This window comes from Magnolia sinica, chromosome 4, assembly GCF_029962835.1.
Source record: "Magnolia sinica isolate HGM2019 chromosome 4, MsV1, whole genome shotgun sequence".
NCBI lineage: Eukaryota > Viridiplantae > Streptophyta > Magnoliopsida > Magnoliales > Magnoliaceae > Magnolia > Magnolia sinica.
The window spans coordinates 97466628-97486460 of NC_080576.1; the positions used below are offsets into that span (position 1 = coordinate 97466628).

The 19833-nt window shown below is 40.0% G+C and overlaps 1 protein-coding gene across 2 annotated transcripts in view; it reads right to left on the reverse strand.

Annotated features, from left to right (window-relative positions):
* Window positions 1-19833, reverse strand: part of LOC131243455 (uncharacterized) — a 121758-nt gene that overhangs the window by 216 nt on the left and 101709 nt on the right. The window contains exons 3-5 of one of the 2 annotated variants that reach the window (XM_058242828.1): window positions 2183-3054; window positions 218-517; window positions 90-151 (exon numbers count right to left, since the gene is read on the reverse strand). In XM_058242828.1, coding sequence (XP_058098811.1) covers window positions 343-517; window positions 2183-3045 — 1038 coding nt within the window. In that variant the 5' untranslated portion in view covers window positions 3046-3054 and the 3' untranslated portion in view covers window positions 90-151; window positions 218-342. Of the gene's footprint in view, window positions 1-89; window positions 152-217; window positions 518-2182; window positions 3083-19833 lie in introns of both variants that reach the window. The other variant, XM_058242829.1, reaches the window with a different exon arrangement.

Genomic DNA, 19833 nt, shown 5'->3' on the forward strand with positions numbered 1-19833 from the left:
CAAAAGATCACAAACATGATCCCACATGAGAAAGAAAGCGACTACCAAACAAAAACGAAACTAGCTTCTTCTTTTTTAATCACACTTACACAATGTATGTGGTTCACCTCATTGACTGGGCACTCCACAACAAAATGATGAAAATATAATTCTTCTGAATTTGGTCCCAATGCAGAATATGTGGTTGCATCCAAGAAGCTTGACACAAATAACACACTCAACCTGAAAAGGGTTTTTCTTTCTTTCTTTTCTTTTCTACAGTTACAATCAACAAACAGAAAGCACAGAAGATCACAATCGCTCCAATACCCAGGCAGGGCCAGAAACGACATCATTACAGAGCTAAACGCCGTGTGAGTTCAATGCCATGAACTTGCACTGCTCATTCATGGCCAGAAGCTGTGCCTCTTTCTTGTCGAGGAGAGCACTTAGCCTGACATTCTCTGCCATGAGCTTCTGGACTTCAGCTTCCTTCTGCATCTTCTCTCCCTCCAAGTGAGCAGTCTTCGCAACTAGCCTGTTGGGGAAACCACAGTTATCTATTCAAAATGGATTTTACAGACTAGGAATCAAAATTCACACACACACACACACACAAACACACACAGAGAAATGGAAGGTGTTTTAGGATTTCAAGCCACGGTTCAGGCTGGGTGGCCTTCAGACTGGCAGGCTTTGCTAGTGAATGGGTGGCAAGTCTTTGGGGGTGGGGTGAGGGGGAGTGGATTGTGTTTTTTTTTTTTTCTGAAACAATGCCTGGATTGTTTTTTTTTTTTTTATGTAATTTTGCGCGATTTCGCTGTTCCTATTCTGTGCATAGCTTTTTATGCCTCCTCGGCACTTTTTTTGTTAATAAATTGGTCGTCACCTTTCAAAACACACACGCACTAATTGTATGTCCAACTGGTTGGCATGTGGGGCCCACAATGTATGTGGTCCACCTCATTGACTGGGGCCCACATGATGAGTGGATCAGGCCTGGTTTTAACTCCACGTATCTTCATGATGGGTCCCACCCCTGTGCACAGCATGGATGCCCAACACACGAAGCACATTCCTCCACGTTAACAAGTATATCATTAATATGACATACATCAACAGAATCAGTAAACATGCCTCAATCCATGTCATCCAATCAATGGTTTACCTCTTGGACTGGCCATAGAATAAAAAATCAGAGAGATCGAACTAACCTAAAGGTTTTACCAATCACCCAATTTGGTAGTTTGACCACAGTTGTGGAATGAGCCATGCATTCACTCCAATTACCATATTTTCTGATTTGATCGGGATGCTCAATCACATAGTAATTTATTGGATGTCCCATAGTCTAAATATTGCATTGTTTGGATGCTGTTTGGTCTGACCATTCCAGATAACAGTTGCAGTCCAGACCAAACTGCATTGCATGAGTAGTTAGAAACATCCAATCAATGGAACATTTAGTGTATGGCCCTTCCAAGCGAGAGTTTACTGATTGAGCAGTCTGGATCAATGAGAATATGTGCTAACTGTAGAATAATCACAGAATCCGCTTTCACAACTAAAGTGCAATGCGCATTCAAAAGTAACAGACTGAAAAAAAAAAAAAAAATCTTTTAGGTACTCTTTGACTGCTCGAATTTTTTACCTGTGGCCAATCAAAGAGGTGGCCCATTGATAGGAAAACACATATTGGTCACCACGTTCACTGACTATGTTGTATTCCCATCATGTTAAAGATAAACCCATTAACATGTCATGTTAAAGTTAAGAAAACCCTAGATATGATACAACAAAGGTTTCCTTAAAAGTGAGAAACATATAGTTCCAAAAGAGGGAAAGCATCCCCAAATACGAGGACCTTTTGCAAATTGGCAGAAATCATTAATGGCTGACTCACAACTCTATGATGCATTGATAACTTGTAAAAAGACATCCTTTGTAATCAAGAAATCTTTTTTAATGTAAATAATTCGTAGTCAAGAAGTCATGATCAATCAATAAATATTAAAAGCCAAAGTACACGCATTACACAAGCATAACATATATAGAACACTGCTTGCATATGTAATTGTAGAGATATGAAGCATCTTAAACAGGAGATTGTTAAAACTGACCAAAGCATCAATACCTCTAAGATAACCAAGCAAATTAGAGAAACCTTTATATTTGTATAAAAGACCATAAGAAACAGGAATACCTTTCAAAAAGCCTCTCCATTGTCTGAAACTGCTTCTCTGATGAAAGAAGTGTCTCTCTTACACTGATGAGACTGCTTACATATGATCTCAGTGACTCAAAGTCCTGTTTCACACGACAAAGCTCCTGTTCATTTTCTGCAGCGCGTTGTCTCTGTCTGGATGTTTCTTGCACCATGTCTTCCACTTTTTGGCGCATTTCATTCAAAATACAGTTTGTACCCGATGCAAACTTCTCCATCTCTTCAACCTTTGCTGACATGCTCTCAATTTGCAGTGCCTTTTTCTTAATTTCTTCCTGGCCCAAACTTACCTTTTCTTTCTCAATAGCAGTTTCTTTTTCTGCCATGACTACCCTCTTAACAAGAGCCTCCATTACATCTGTTACCATACGTACTGACTTGAGTATTTCCCCAATATATGCCGCATCATGTTCATAAGAAGATCCAGGCTTGCTAGTACTTCCCAGCAATGTTGCCTTGTCCAGACATTCAAACATGGAAAGGTCAACATCTGCAAACCAATCAGAAAATGGCATGCCATTTTTGTCAACAAGTCCCACACCCTCTTGATGTCTGATCCCACAAGTATAGGTTAAATGTGGAACTGCCATTATTGTTGCCTTCGACTTCAAGCAGGTCAGTAATGCGGCGGTAGTTTTGACCGTTCGCCAAAGAATTTCTAGTTCCCTCTTAGCATCTTCCTCGGAGCACAGGATAGAAGCCTTTACCTCCATAAGCTTTGCTTGTAAAGTATCCACTTGGGATTGATGTCGCTCCAACTCATGCTTCCACATGATGTTTGTGTGACAGAGCTGAGACTTTAGGTTCGACAAGTCTCCCTCATTCTTTACTGATTCCCCCATAAACTTTCCCTAAGTTTTGGTAAATACAAATTAAGAACTTCTGTACTCAAAAAGGAAAAAAGAAACACGGATAATGATCAGACCATACATTTAAAACCAAAAAAATAAAAAGTGCAATGGGAGAATCATTGCCTTCGGCACTCACAGCTAAAAATATGCATCATGTTTCGAATGCAATCAACGATTTACAAGCAACAATGTCCACAAAGATATGCACGCACACTCTTGGCTAAAAATGCGTCATGTTTCAAATGCAATAAAAAAAAATGTCCACAAGAGAGCTTTTACACAGTTAGAAGAAACAGCATTTAGGGTATGTAGTGAGGAGTTGGAATTAAAGTCCTTATTTCCCACCATCTTCATTCAATATGACGAATTCCAACATGAACATTGTTTATTAAAAACACGGAGATAATAAATACCACTGCAACCCCTTGAAAAATATGTTAAGATCAAAATAAGGATCCACTTCAGCATAAAGTGTGAAATTTGGATGATCTGCTTAATGCGATTGTCGAGGAAGACATCAGTTTTCCATATCATCTCCCAAACACACACACACACACACAAAATAATAATAATAATAATAATAATATTTAAAAATAAAAAATAAAAATCTGAGACATGATCCATTACAGGCTCTAGCAGATGATATAAGGTGTCAATTGAATGATAGGCACATTGGTTTTTCGAATCACTTGTTCAAAAAACCAATATGCATAAAGCAATAAGCGTCAGAAGAGGTCTTTACTTGAGTCCGTGGTTCAAAGTGTATTCAACTCCAGATTCTTGAGTGTTCATCAGCATTCTGTCTCTACAAACACATTCCAGGTTGAAAGTATAGATATGTTTCTCCAGGTTGAAAACACAGATCTGTCTCTTACTTGAGACTCTTGAGTGACCAAGTGGAGAACTCATATCCAGAGGAAGCAGCATCAGCTTACTTATGCGCCCTACACTCAGCCACTTTCCATTTCAGAATCCTCATCCTAGAAGATTTGAAGCAGAACAGACCATGGTATAGTTGAAAATATATATAGATTCTACTTCACATGTTGCGTGCCTACGGAGTATGGTTTGGGGCAACTAGACTATTACGAGATATTCGATCTCCACAAGTTAAAAGTGCTCGAAGTGACACTGGCGCAAGGTATCTAGGTTCCCCACACCCAGTTTTGTTAAAATTAAATTATTTTTTTTTAAAAAAAAAAAAAAGCAAAGGAAACAAACCACCAAGAGGAAAAGGGAACTAAGTTTTTAGCAAAAAACTTGCTTAACCATGTGGTCATTTCATAAAGATGGGCCCACGATTGGATTAAAGTACCAACCAATTGGTCCTTTGGGACCCACAGGCCAATCAGCACACTGATCTGGCCATCAGATTAGTTCTATGAGCCCTACAACTCACTCAGATATCCTTTTGGCTTCTTTGTGGATCGGGCTCATTAAGTGAGGTCTACTCCCGGCCCAACATAAAACAGGTATTTTGCAAGCCCTGGATAAAGCAATTTACCCCAGCTTTGGAAGAAATTGTCCTTGAGTTTGGCCCCAGTGTTGACCCAAGGCCTTTGATTCGCATTTGTATCATGCCTCCTTCAGCTTTGCTGGAAGTAGGTGGAAAAGACCCCCTTGTCAGCCTGGTACAGTTATTCGCAGTCATAGCTCACATAGCTTCTTTTGTGTTACAATCAGTTCCTCTTGAAGTCAGTTTCCTCCACCAGGGCTCTCCATCACCATCATCTGACTTCATGTCGCTTGTTCTGTCCTTTGCATCTTTGCTATCGATTCACATATATCTTCTCATCTTTTGTTTGTGTGGTGGGACCATCAGCTGACACTTTCTCCTGAATCATTGGCAAGAACCTTTGAATCAGATGTGATTTTGGATGCCTTTCCACCTTAAGCTGCACTTAAACCAACCAACTCTTATGAGGATACTGTAGGCACAGATTCCAGGGTGCAAACCCGGAGGTTTATTCCCCTTATGAAAATTATAAGAACCACGCCCCTTTTTCATAGTATAGGTTCTTGGTGCCTTGAGCTCCATCCAAAAACTTCAATTTACTTGAATCGAGAGTAGGCTCGGGTCTTGGGCTCCTAGATGCTACTGAACTCTATTACAACCAAAAATCTCAAAGAAAATTGTTCTTTGGCAGCAATCGAGGCCATGCTGTAGATGGCATAAGGTCATGTCGCAGCCATATTCCAACTTCAATCCAGCATGGTAACAGTGTGGCTGTTCTACCTATACAAGAAGAATGACCCACCTTTCTTATAATGGGTTCTTGGTGACTCAAACTCAGTCCAAAAACTTGGATTTAATTGAATCGAGAGTGTGCCCAGGTCTAGGAATCCTCCTGGATGCTACTGAACAGTCTGAATTCAATTACAACCAACACTTTCAAAGAAATTTGGTCTTTGGCAGCAACCAAGGTCATGTCAGAGATGGTGTACTGATCGCATCACAGCCATATTCCAACTTCATCCAGCAGAGTAACAGCGTGGCTGTCTTGTTAATGCGAGAAATGTTATAGGATTCAGGGGCCCATTGATGTGGGTAAGGGACAGTTCCTGCACATTCCCACGATCTTGGAGGCAGTTATTACTGCCTGTAACAGAGCAGGCTGCAAGACATACTCTGTCGTGACAGATTGTATCGTTCCCACAACATGGCTGATTTCTGCTGGCTGTTTTTGTTAGTCTTTCTTGTGCACCGATCTTCCTGATCGGTGCCTCTAATGTGAGGACTGTAAAGACAACAAAAAGGTAACTTATACAGTTGCAGTGTTTATCTGTCTGATTATCAGGGTCAGTTGTCCCAGTTCCTGCCCAGATATGGTACGACCCATCAATGTGATGTCGACCTGTTGGGTTGACCATTTGGAGTGTGCAGAGCTTCTCACACAAACTATCTCAGTCAGATAACCTTGTCAGTGGCTTGATCTACCATTGAGGAAATATGTGCACATAAAGGGATGTTCTTGGCACGATGGATGATTTGTGATTGAGATTTTATCCGTAAACACCCACATTCACGCTACTTACGATGAGATTACGAAGCTTCCCTGTGCACTCCACTCGAGTACCTGTTTCTGCTTCTTTATGCGCAGTTAGAATATGCATCACTATAAAAGTAGCATCCTCAAGATCATCTGCCTCCAGTACCACAGCCTTTATTGCCAGTGCTTATGGTACATCGTATCACCCTCAGGGTCATCTTCAACTTGATTGCCAAAAGACTTTACTCGGACAAACCCTAGAATAGTGTCCACCGCCACCACACCTAAAACACATCATTCAATTTTTTCCATGTCGTGTTTGCCTATTGAAGGAGACTGCCCATCTTATTAGTATATGTACTATGTAGTAGCCCAAAAGGGTCATCTTCAAGTTGATTGCCACAAGCCTTTAATCGGACAATCCTAGCATATTGTCCTTCACCACCCCACCTAAAAATGAACATGTCTGAACAATGAAAATGAACATGCACACGTCGGTCAACTCATCATATCGACTACTTACACGATTGCTAAACCATTTATGAAATGTATCATTGTGAATGCGTTCTATTTCACTTGGTCGTGCACAATGATTCTTCTGCTTTGACAAGATTAATGTGTTCTCTGCATATGAATTGATTTCAGTAAGACCCAAGGTAGCAAGTTATTTTCTATATAAATTAAGTCTCATAGTTGTCTTACTCAAGAAATGGGACAGGTGTGTTGCAATTAACAGGACATATTGATGTGACTGTGCAAATGTAACTTCATCTAGTACAAAATCCTCAGACTTCCCTAACACACGACCTATTCGTGAGAAAATAGAGGATTGTTCTTCTACAACAGTGTTACCATATTCATCATTCCGTATTGGTTGGTTGAACCTTATCTCTGCCCCATGCAAGTAACTCAAGCAGAATGTTAAGCATTCTTCTGCCAGGTACCCTTCTACAATTGAACCCTCGAGCCAACTTCTATTACGCACATACAACTTTAATGTGATTAGGTACCTATGGTCACTAATATTTAGAAGTTTAGAAACATATAGTTGATTAGTGCAACCAGTATAAGTGTATAACATAACAAATAGAAACTAATTTTAAACATTAACAAGCACCTCTCGATGGGGTACATTCAACAATATTGTACCAGTCCAACTATTTTGTCCTTACCCACTAAATAAATTTCATATCAACATTATATATATATATATATATATATATATATATATATATATATATATATATATATATATATATATATATATATATAAATATACATAAGCCGGAGGGAATATCTTTTCTATATGGAGAACTGTCAGCATGATTTGAGATTCCAGTCGGTCAAAGTCTTTTACTTGGTCAACTTGGGAACATAATTCCCTAGAAAAACCGCTTAATTCAATCAAGACTGAGCTCACACACTTAGGCAATGTTGTTCGTATAGCTAACGAAAGTAGTTGTTGCATCATAACATGACATTCATGACTCTTGAAATTTTGCGCTCTTCGAGATGCACACGTCGTGAAATATTGGCTGCATAACCACCTGGAACTTTCACCCGCTTTAAGACTTTGTAAAAATCATCTTCATCACTCGATGACATAGTGAAGCATATAGGGGGCAAATATGTTTGTTCGGTGAAACTCGTCAAGGGTCCAATGTTTGTCTTATACCATATCTTACATGTTAAGACATGCCTTTACACTGTCCTTTGTTTTCCCTTCGATGTTCAACCATGTCCTAAGCACATTGTCACACACGTTCTTTTCAACATGTATCGCATCCAGATTATGACGCAACAAATTATGCTCCTACTACGGCAAATCAAAGAAGATACTCTGCTTCTCCCAGTTTTATTGTTATCCCGCATTATCCTCTCGTCTTCTCTTGTGTCATGATTGCCACGAGTCTTCTTCCCAAATGTGACATTAATTCCCTGCAACTGTGCCAACACATCAGACTTAGATAGCGGAGTTGGTGTCTCGCAAAATTCTTCTGTGCCATCAAAAGATCTACTATCAGTTCTAAACTTGTAATCAGGCTCCAAGAATTGACAATGGCCCATATAACAAAAATTTTGACCATGCTTTAAATATTTAGACAGTGTCTTTGCTACAGCAAGGACAAACGAGACGTCCTTTAGTGCTCCATCCAGACAAGTTTGCATATACAGGGAAGTCACTAATAGTCCACAATAATGCCGCAAGCATTTGAATTATCTCATTGCGTGAGGCATCATAAGTGTCTGTGTCAACCTTCCACAATTCCTTCAACTCATCTCTCAAAGGTTGCAAATACACGTAAATATCATTACAGGGTCGAGAAAGGCCAGGAATAAACAAGGACAACATGAGATAAGGTTGCTTCATGCACATACATGATGGCAAGTCATATGGCATCAAAACAACAAGCCATGTGTTGTGAGCAATACTCATTGTCCTAAATGGATTGAAATCGCCAACTGTTAACCCAAGTTTAACATTGCGACTGTTCGAAGAAAAAGTCGAGTGGTCGTGGTCAAAAGCTTTACAGGCTGGGGAGTAAGTAGGATGCCTAAACATTCCATCATTGGTGCGCCTAACATTATGTCATCTCATAAAGGAAGCTGTTTTTTATAATATGAACCTTTGAAGCATTGGTTTCAAGGGAAAACGATGCAATATCGTAGCCAAAACTTTTCAATATTTTGCAAATAAAGAAGTTACTCGTCATTTGACTAATGTTCAGGCGTTTTACATTTAAAAGCACCACATATAGCACATGATTGCTCATTGGCAACCTCCTTCCAGTACAACATACAATCGTTGGAATATACATCAACTTTGTTGTATTTTTATGAAACCAAGAAGGTCGTTGGGGACTTGTGCCTCAAATACAACAAAGTTGATGCATATCCCAACGATTGTACGTTATATTGGAAGGAGGCCGCCGATGAGCAATCATGTATTATATGTGTGCTTCTAAATGTAAAACGACTGAACATTAGTCAAATGACGATGTAACTTCTTTATCTGCAAAAGATCAAAAAGTTCCGACTAAGATATTACGTCGTTTTCCCTTGAAACCAATGCTTCAAAGGTTGTTCATGTCATAAAAAAACTACTTCCTTTATGAGATGACATGACGTTAGGCCCACCAATGATTGAATGTTAAGGCATCCTACTTACTCCCCAGCCTGTAAAACTTTTGACCACGACCACTCGACTTTTTCTTCGAACAGTCGCAATGTTAAACTTGGGTTAACAGTTGGCGATTTCAATCCATTTAGGACAATGAGTATTGCTCACAACACATAGCTTGTTGTTTTGATGCCATATGACTTGCCATCATGTATGTGCATGAAGCAACCTTATCTCATGCTGTCCTTGTTTATTCCTGGCCTTTCTCGACCCTGTAATGATATTTACGTGTATTTGCAACCTTTGATAGATGAATTAAAGGAATTGTGGAAGGTTGGCACAGACATTAACGATGCCTCACGTAATGAGATAATTCAAATGTGTGCGGCATTATTGTGAACTATTAATGACTTCCCTGTATATGCAAACTTGTCTGGATGGAGTATTAAAGGACGTCTTGTTTGTCCTTGCTGCACCAAAGACACTTTCGTCTAAATATTTAAAGCATGGTCGAAATTTTTGCCATTGTCGATTCTTGGAGCCTAATTACAAGTTTAGAACTAACAACAGATCTTTTGATGGCACAGAAGAATTTTGCGAGACGCCAACTCCGCTATCTAACTCTGATGTGTTGGCACAGTTGTAGGGAATTAACGTCACATTTGGGAAGAAGACTCGTGGCAATCATGGCACAAGAGAAGACGAGAGGATAATGCGGGATAACAATAAAACTAGAAGAAGCAGAGTATCTTCTTCGATTTGCCGTATTAGGAGCATAATCTATTGTGTCATAATCTAGATGTGATACATGCTGAAAAGAGTGTGTGTGACAATGTGCTTGGGACACTGTTGAACATCAAAGGGAAAACAAAGGACAGTGTAAAGGTACGTCATAATATGCACGATATGGATATAAGACAAACATTACACCCTTGACAGCTTCCACCGAACAAACGTATTTGCCCCCTATATGCTTCACTATGTCATCGAGTGATAACGATGATTTCTACAAAGTCTTGAAGCGAGTGAAAGTTCCAGATGGTTATGCAGCCAATATTTCACGACGTGTGCATCTTAAAGAGCGCAAAATTTCAAGACTCAAGAGTCATGAATGACATGTTATGATGCAACAACTATTTTCGTTAGCTATACACAAACAACATTGCCCAAGTATGTGAACTCGGTTTTGATTGAATTAAGCATTTTTTCAGAGAATTATGCTCCCAAGTTGGTCGAGTAAAAGACTTTGACTAACTAGATTTTTGAATATCACTAACACTTCACCATCTAGAAAAGATATTCATGCCGGCTTTATATATATATGCCCATTCATTTAGTGGGCGAGGCCAAAATAGCTAGACCGCTACAATATCACTAGATGTACCCCATCGAGGTGCTTGTTAATATTTAAAAATTAGTTTATATTTGTCATGTTATACTAGTTGCGCTAATCGACCATATGTTTCTAAACTTCTAAATATTGGTGACCATAGGTACCTGCTCACACTAAAGTTGTATGTGTATAATAGAAGTTGGCTCGAAGGTTCAATTGCAGAAGGGTACCTAGCAAAAGAATGCTTAACATTATACTCAAGGTACTTGCATGATACAAAGACAAGGTTCAACCGACCAATACAGAATGACGACTATAGTAACACTGTTGTGGAAGAACAATCCTCTATTTTCCCATGAATAGGTTGTGCATTAGGGAAGATTGAGGAAGAACCGTAACACATAGTAACACATGAATGTTGATAAGCAGAAGAACACAACCAAAGGGAATAGAACGCATTCACAATAATACATTTCATAAATGGTTTAGCAATCATGCAAGTAGTCGATACGATAAGTTGACCGACATGTGCATGTTCATTTTCGGTGTTCACGTGCTTCTTCTTTTCTCTTTTCTTTTCTTTTTTGTCGTGTTTGCCTATTAAAGGAGACTACCCTTCTAAATTAACATTTTGTGTGTAGTAGAATTGGACATCTAATTGCAATCCCTCCCCACTCTTCTCCAAGCACGGGATGCTACTACGCCTAGCGACTGCCCGCTTGATATGATTCTAGATCTGAAGGGCCATCTGACAAGCCTTTTCCACACTGCAATCAAACCATTGCCATCTCTTTCTAGACTTCCCCTCAAAGTCTAGCGCAATAAGGAGGAACAGATCCATTGCCCATTTTCATTAGTCATACTACGATCCTATGGAGCATAAACCTTTTCAGCATAATCTTCCATTGAAAGATGGTATCCTCATAGACAATGGGCAAATATCTATTTTCTACTTGATTTTCACATCTTCCCAAATAGTAAAAGGCAAATGCCCACCATGACACAACTATGATTCAATGTGGTGGACCACTTTTGTGGTAACCCAATTAGCTCCATCTTCACAAATCACACTTTACATTCATCTTCCAAAGAAAATGAATTCACATTCATCTAGCGTATCCACACACTCAAAATCACCTTTAAGCAACCATAACCAATAGTCAAAACCGTCAAATCAAATTTACCTAAGAAATAGGGAATCTCCACGTGAACATGCTTCGACCCGCCATCAACACAAAATGGGTATCATAACCATGAGTGTTACTTAGACATGTGGCAAGGTGGCCAATACCAAAGTGTCCTAACGTGTCCAGCACAACCAAACTTCAAAAATCTAGGCATGGGGACAATTCCGCACACAAATAAATAACAATTTAAGCAAATAGATAAAATTAAATGAAACAATAAAAACATTAAAGAAGAAGAAAATTAGCAAGAATTTAACATAGTTCAAATAGAAACAAATACTTGTAGTTCAAACTTCGAACTAACAAATAATTAATTAATAAAACATCAGAAATCATGGATAATAATCTCAGAAATAGTAGTTCTTACAACCCATCACTTGTTCAGTTAAAATAATAAAACTAAAACAAAAGAACGAAAAGAAAAACAAAGCTTTCTTTTTTTTCTTTTTTCTTTCTTTCTTTTTTTGGTTATTTTGGTCATGGTACCTACAAGGCCTGTTTGGGATCATAGAAATGAGAATATATGGATTTGGCAAATCCATGAGCTTGTAAACTTCATGGATTTGCATTGGATTTAGATTTGACAAATGCCAAAGCCTAATGTTTGGTAATTGAGCTATGAGTCATGGATCGGAGTATATATCGCAAAGCATTGATTGCAAGGGAATAACTTTTATTGCTTTAGAGAGTCTCATTTTGTGAATTTGTCGAGTCTAGAGTTTTCTGGGGAATTTGGGTCTGAACTACAGTCCATTAATTTATAGGGGTGTGGATTTGGGAAATCCACTAATTTAGCACATTCCCAATGAAAGACAAACACTAGAGATTTTACATCCGTGAATTTCACAAATCTTTGAAATGAGTTGGAATTTAGAGAGAGAAGAAGAAACCCTTACAGGTGATCCTCAAGAACAAGAGAATGGGGGCAAGCTGAGAGCTACGAGTAAGAGATCTTTGGCTTGACAAAAGAGATATAATTTATTTTTATTTTTTTTAATGAGGAAGGTGAAACAAAATATGTGCAAAAAAATGTTTGGAGACCTTAAATTGTCCAATGTGTGGCATGTTTTGATGAGATCACTAGGGTAGTTTCTCCTTACAATTTTGAAGTGACATGCAGAGTCTAGGAGCATCCAAGTGTTCCAAGTGTTGGCACAACAAAATCCTAGGAAATATAAGTGTCCACGTGACATTACCCATTATTGAGAAGACAATGGAAGTTTGGTATTACATTCCAATTTCCAAGTCGCGGATGATGGCAATGCGCTCGATGCCTATGGGCACCTTCTCAACCTGCAAAGTTAAGGAGGTTGTGAATATCAGTTTCGGAGGTGCATTAGCTTGACCCAAAAGCAATATAATAAGGGCAATATTTCGACATGTGTTCGTTGAAATTTCTTTCTTACCAAAAACATTAAAAAAGAAGGAAAAATTAGAAACACAAGAATCTATGCTTTTATTGTTCTTTGGGCATGTATTTGATGGTGTATCGGACCAATTTTTAGAAAGAATTCTTGGGTTTCAGGCCAACTTGCTAAAAGTTGTGTCAATGAGTCTTCAAAAGTTGCATCGATGTGTGCAGATTTAATCACCCCATGTGATGCACAAAAGTTGGATACATGGAAGAATAATCTGTAATGTTAATGATTCATCTGCGGGCACCACTGTGAATGGATGTTGGGCGTTGCTAATGAATGAAATGACAGGGTAGAGAACAGGTTCGTCGGAAGGTGTATTCCTCGTCGGGGAAAGGGAAGTCGATCAAGGGTCTCATGGAATATCCAACGCTATACGTGATCATATTTCCTGAGGGTTAGCTCCCCATCAATTTCTCTAGAGTTTCCAGAAAGGTCGGAATTGTCATGGACATGAATATACCTCGAGATATTAGGGATTTGCATTTATGCGCATCAGCTCAAACAAAGAGGTCGAAGGGCAATCGAATTGCTACATGGCGAGAGCTTTAAAGGAACAATACTTTGAGTTTGAAAGGTGCGTTTCGGACCTGAGGTCAAGAATATGGAAGGGGAACAATCAAAGAAGAATCGCAAGAAACTACCTCATAAGGAAACTATAACAAATAGCAATTCAGTTCCACATGTCACAAACCAAAGAACCTCACCCAAAGAAGGCAAAGTTGCCTCGTTTAGAGACGCAATAATAGGCAGATAACAAAACAAAGATAGCAATGAAGGGGGTGATGTTCAATTTCCAACCCCAACTGGGAAAGTTGATTCCAAAATTGATTCGAAGAAGCTAATGAGGTGAAATGGATCTGGCTGAAGATCTCTAGCAATGGACCGATTGTTCATGTAAGACCGAAAGTCGTTGAGAAATCCCTGAAATCGTTACAATGGTCCTTGCTTGCAGAGACTACGCTCGACACAGCTCTACCCCAGATTAAGCGATGGCAAGGTAATTTTGGCAACATGGAATCGGATTGCTTGGTGAAGCCCATTGATGCTCATACAACTTGGATACATTTCAAGGAGGGGTTGGATAAAATTCTTCTGGCGAGTTCGTCGTTCAACTATGGCCCAATTAGAACCCTCAAAAGGTGGTCGGAAAATACCCACTTTCGAAGGGAGACTTGCTGGTTTTAATTTGGGGAATTCCGTTGGAACTTTGGTTCCACAATATTTTCCTAGAGATAGGTTCCTCATTAGGAGAGTTGGTAGCTATCGATCCAAGGACGGAGAATAGAGACAAGCTCAAAGTGGCCAAGTTGTAAATCAGGAAGAAAGAAGCACCTCCGACCCCGATTCTATCAAGGTGGTGGTAGCAGAAGAGAAGTTGTTCTTGAAAGTTTAGAAGAAAAAAAAAAAGGAATCTTCGGCGAATCTGAATCGGTGGGGGGAAGTTTTGAGCAAACAGGATGGCAGAGAATCGTCGTTGAAGGCCTCCTTCAATCAAGTCATGGGCGATGGTGCACCATCTCCAAGCTCTGAAGCCCCTACGAGCATTTTACTAGACACTGGCCATCAACCAGTTGGTGAAGTGTGGTTAGTGACACTCAAGCGAGTGAGAATTTGCCTCCTGAAGACAGGTGCTAAGTAGGAATTACATTGGCTCCCTAGTCCCTACTCCACCCAAACCGGCCTTTTCCCTCAAGCTCAGGTCCAAAGGTAGATGGTTTAGACAATGCTGGCAACTCAAGGCAGCTCCAGATGCTAGCTCAAGAATCATGGAATAAGGAGAATGACACAAAGGCTCGAGATCAGGCGCAAAACTACTCTGAACCTACTTTTTTTATTGATGCTCCAGCATTGTATCCAGAGAAACCCTCTGCTTCCAACACATATACCTCCCATTTTGTCGATAGTGGGGGAAACGTCAACGAGATGCTAACACGTGGAGGTGGGCCCAAAATTGAGCTTGCACTTGTGACATGCGGGAGACGTTTTTATAGAGACACATGTACCAGATCTACGCACGTGGGAGCCTATTGCCCCTTATATATCATCAAATTCTCCTCCAAAAAAAAAATATATTCACCCCAAGCGAGCCCGAAGGCCTACTAAGTCGAGAAGGCTCTTTGTTGTTGAGTCAAGGTCTGAACTTGAAGATATATTGGGAGGCACAAGCAAAGAATCTCACACAGATGCAAACTAGCTTAGTGAAACAAAAGATCAAGAAGATTTCTGGGACAGAAGTCAGATTCTGAGGATGAATCGATTCCTGACAACATGTTACTTGTTAGAAGAATTTAATGATGAACTTCTTATTGTATAAGCCGATAACCCAGAGGGTTGCTTGCTTGAAGATGCTCTAGTTGTAACCCTGTTGTGCGCAACAAAAAGTCTGGAGGTGAACACTGTCAATTATTAGTCAAAGGTTTCAATGATTTCTACTGACCACACTGATTCTTCAGGAGAATCATCTAAGGCACAGGTCCAAGGGCATTCTCAAGAGAGTGGGAGGGATGGTATGTCTTTCAGCATAAGGAATGAAGATGTGTATAATTTTATTCGGTTTGTCAAAGGAAAAGGAGCTCAAAGGATCCACGAAGAATAGTCGTCAAAGGCTATAAAATCTCCCTAAGGCTGGAGAGAGCTTCTGAGCCTGGACTACTCAATTAATTACAATGCTTCTAGCAAATCTAATGGAAGCACGAAGGCTAGAATGGGCAAAGTCAGTGATCAGTGTTAGTCCTCTCTTGGAACATGAGGGGATTGGGCTGTAATATGAAGAGAGACCAAGTCAGAATGGTTTGCAAGAAATCAAAGGCTGATATAATCGTGTTACAAGAGACCAAGCTACAATCAGTTGACAGAGGTACGTTGAACTCCATTTGAGGATTTTCACATTCACATTGGGTGGCTTTAAATGCTTGTGGGTTAGCAGGGGGAATTATTGTCACTTGGAAGACAAAACTCTGGACCTTGATTGAAAGCTTCTCTTGTTCATATTTAGTGTTTGTGGTTCTGCGAAATTGCTCTTCTAATTTTCTCCGGGTTTTCACGTCCGTTTATGGCCCTTGCTCTCCTCTACGAGATCATCTATGGGTTGAACTTTCTTCTGTTAAACAGAAATGGGATCTCATGTGGTGCATTGGCGGAGATTTCAACATATTTAGATTTTCCAATGAAAAATCTAACGAAAGCCAAATAACTACCGGCATGTGGAAATTCTTATAGTGGGTTACTCATCATGATCTAATCGACTTGTCATTAGGAGGTGCTAAATTCACCTGGTCCAATAATCAGTTAGACTCCATCCTCTCGGGGCTGGACAGGTTCCTAGTCTCTCAAGATTGGATTGAAAAGATCCCTTTAGCCATTCACAGGAGTCCGTCGAGGTTGATATCCGACAACAGGCCAATTAGTTTGAAACTGAAAGATGAAAGTTGGGGACCACATCCGCTAAGATTTGAGTCAACTTGGCTGGAAATAGACGGATTCAAGGAATTAGTTTCAAAATGGTGGTCCTCCTCCGAAGTTGGAGAATATTTTGGTATCAAACCTAGCCACAAGCTTAAGTTGTTAAAAGAAAAAATAAAAATCTAGGAAAAATAAAAAAGTTTTAGGTGCAAGAGGAGCAGAATTCAAATCAATTTCAACAAAAATCCATTAGCTTGATATGAAAGAAGAAGCAAGTCTACTTTCAGAGGAGGGCCAAAAGATTAGAGTTATCTTCTAAATATTCTTTTGTTTCAAAAGGAGGAAATCAGGTCGCGTCAGCAATCTAGAGCTTTATGGCTAAAAGAGGGAGATAAAAACACTCGTTTCTTCCATTGTCTGGCTAGTGCCCGAGCCCAAGTTAACAGAATCAGCAATTCGGTTGTGGACGATGTTCGTACGACAAAAAAAAAAAAGACCAAATATGTGATTCCATCATTCAATTTTACAAAAATTTGCTTTCTTGCGACCGATGGACAAAAATTTGCTTTCTTGCGACCGATGGAGGAGACCGAGGCTAATATAATCTCATATTTCCATGTCTATCTATGGAAGATGCAAACTCTCTTGAGAAACCTTTTTCGGAAGAAGTTAGAAGTGCCCTCAATTCGATGTGCAGAGACAAGGCTCCTGGCCCCAATGGCTTCCCGATGTTGTTCTTTCAAAAGTTTTGGCCGATAGTTAGTAAGGACGCCATAGAACTTATGTATGAATTCTTCAATAGAAGTCACCTTTTCTAAGGACCTTGGAGCTACCTTCATAGCCCTTATTCCCAAAATTGAAGGGACGGATTTACTGAAAGATTTTAGGCCCATTAGCCTCATTGGAAGACCGTCTGAGGCCAAAGTTCTTGCGCCAAGATTTAGAAGTGTTCTTTCAAAGATCATATCGGGAAATCAAGGCGCTTTCATTGTAGGTAGATAGATCCTAGATACTGCCATCATAGCCCATGAGTGCATTGACTCTAGATACAAAGAAGGGATGGGTGTTCTAGTTTGCAAACTCGACATCGAGAAGGTGTACAACCATGTCGACTAGGGATTTCTAGACTATATGCTTGATAGATTGGGATGTGGCCATAGTGGAGAGGCTTGATTCAATCTTGCATTCAATCCCCATCTTTTTCCATCCTAACCAATGGGTCACCTTTTGGTTTCTTTAAGCCTTCGCAGCATCAAACAGGGAGACAATTTATCTTCTTATCACTTTGAGGTTGTCAAGGAAGCTTTTAGCAGGATGTTTCATAAGGCCAAGGTATTCTGTAACGGTAACGGTGGCCGTAACAGCCACCACCGTTACCTTTACGATACGGGGCATAATGGCTATTACGGCCCCGTAACGGCCATTATGGTCCCTCTTTTCTATTTTTTTATTTATTGAAAAAATCCCCGAAAAACATGTATTTGTCCTGTAATGTTGATTAAAAAGTATGAAAAACATGTCTCATAATAGACCATTACGGGGCTATTATGGCCTTTATAGGGGGATGCAATGTGCCGTTAACGACAATTACGGGTCCTTTTTTTTTCATAACGGCTGTTACGGCCTCGTAACGTGTAACGGTTGCCACCGTTACCTTTACGTAACGGCCTTTACGGCACACCATGCATAAGGCTGAGGAAAATGGATTGATTGGTGGCTTCAAGGTAGTGGAGGCGGGGTACAGATTACTCACCTTCAATACGCAGATGACACAATCCTCTTTTGCGATGCGAATACGACGTTGGCTAACAACCTTCGAAAAATCCTAGTTTGTTTTGAAGTGGTCTCAAGCCTAAATTTTAACATCTTTAAAAGCGAAATGTTGGGAATCCATGTGAACCAAGAAGATCTATTTCATCTGGCAAATGTCTTTGGGTGCAGAAGAGGCTCCTTCCCTTCTATCTAGCTTTGGTTCCCTCTTTGTATAGGAAAACCAGTGAAGCACTTATGGGACAAGGTAATTGAATGAATTGAAAGAAAGTTGTCTAGTTAGAAGCATCGATACCTCTCCTTGGGTGGCTGACTAACTCATATCAAAATAGCTTTTTCTAACATGCCAGTCTATATTTATCTCTCTTCAAATACCCGAAATCAGTCATAAATAGGCTAGAAAGAAATCACACTTCCTTGGGGGCAAAATGGAAAGGGATTGAGGAAAGAGTTTCATCTGTTTAAATGGGAAGAAGTTTGCAAACCGATTAACGAAGGAGCGGCCTAAAATGTTTAGATTCAATGAACGTCACTCACCTTGGTAAGTGCCATTGGAGATTTGGCTTTGAGGTGGGCAAACTATGGAGGGAACTCCTTGTTTCCAAATATGGCACTCAAATGGGTGATTGGAGCATAAAGACCTCTTCGCTCTGATCAAAACAACCTTTTCAAACATGCCAGTCCATTTTATATCTCTCTTCGAATGCTCGAAATCGGTCATAAATAGACTCGACGGCCTGAGAAGAAATTTCTTATGGAAAGGGATTGAGGAAAGAGGAAAGTTTCATCTGATTAAATGGGAAGAAGCCTGCAAACTGATTAGCAAAGGAGGAGCAGGCCTAAAATGTTTAGATTCTATGAACGTCGCTCTCCTTGGTAAGTGGCATTGGAGATTTGGCTTTGAGGTGGGCAAACTATGGAGGGAATTCCTTGTTTCCAAATATGGTACTCAGACGGATGATTGGAGCATAAAGACCTCTTCGCTCTATTGAGCCTCTAATGTTCAGAAAGCCATCATGTCTACCAAGTCCTTGTTTCGCAGAGGAATTTCCCTTTCTATTAGAAAGGGAAATTGTATTCATTCTGGGTAGATATCTAGTGTGGGGATAGGCCCTTACAAGAGCTTTACCCAAGATTAGCTAATCTTGCTCCAGATCGGTTTATGGCCGTCGATCACTGCTTCTCTTTAGAAGGCGGGGCTGTTGTTTGGTCTCCTCCATGTTGACGTAATCTATCGGATGACAAATTCAACGAGTTTGTAAGCTTGCTTGCCCTCTTGAAGCTTTTCGTGCCCTCATCTCATGAAGAAGACTCGATGGTTTGGAGAGTCCATACCGCTGGTTCTTTCTACAGCTTTCGTGTGGCTTGTGGGATGAAAAGGGACACTAACTATAGATAATTTGAAGAGGATATCTCTTATCGTTCCATATATTTGTTTGATGTGCATGAGAGATGTTGAGTCAATCAATCACATTTTCGTTCATCGCCATTTCACTCAAAGTTTGGGAGCATTTCCTCAATATATTTCATGTATCCTGGCCTAGGTGATGCCCAAGTC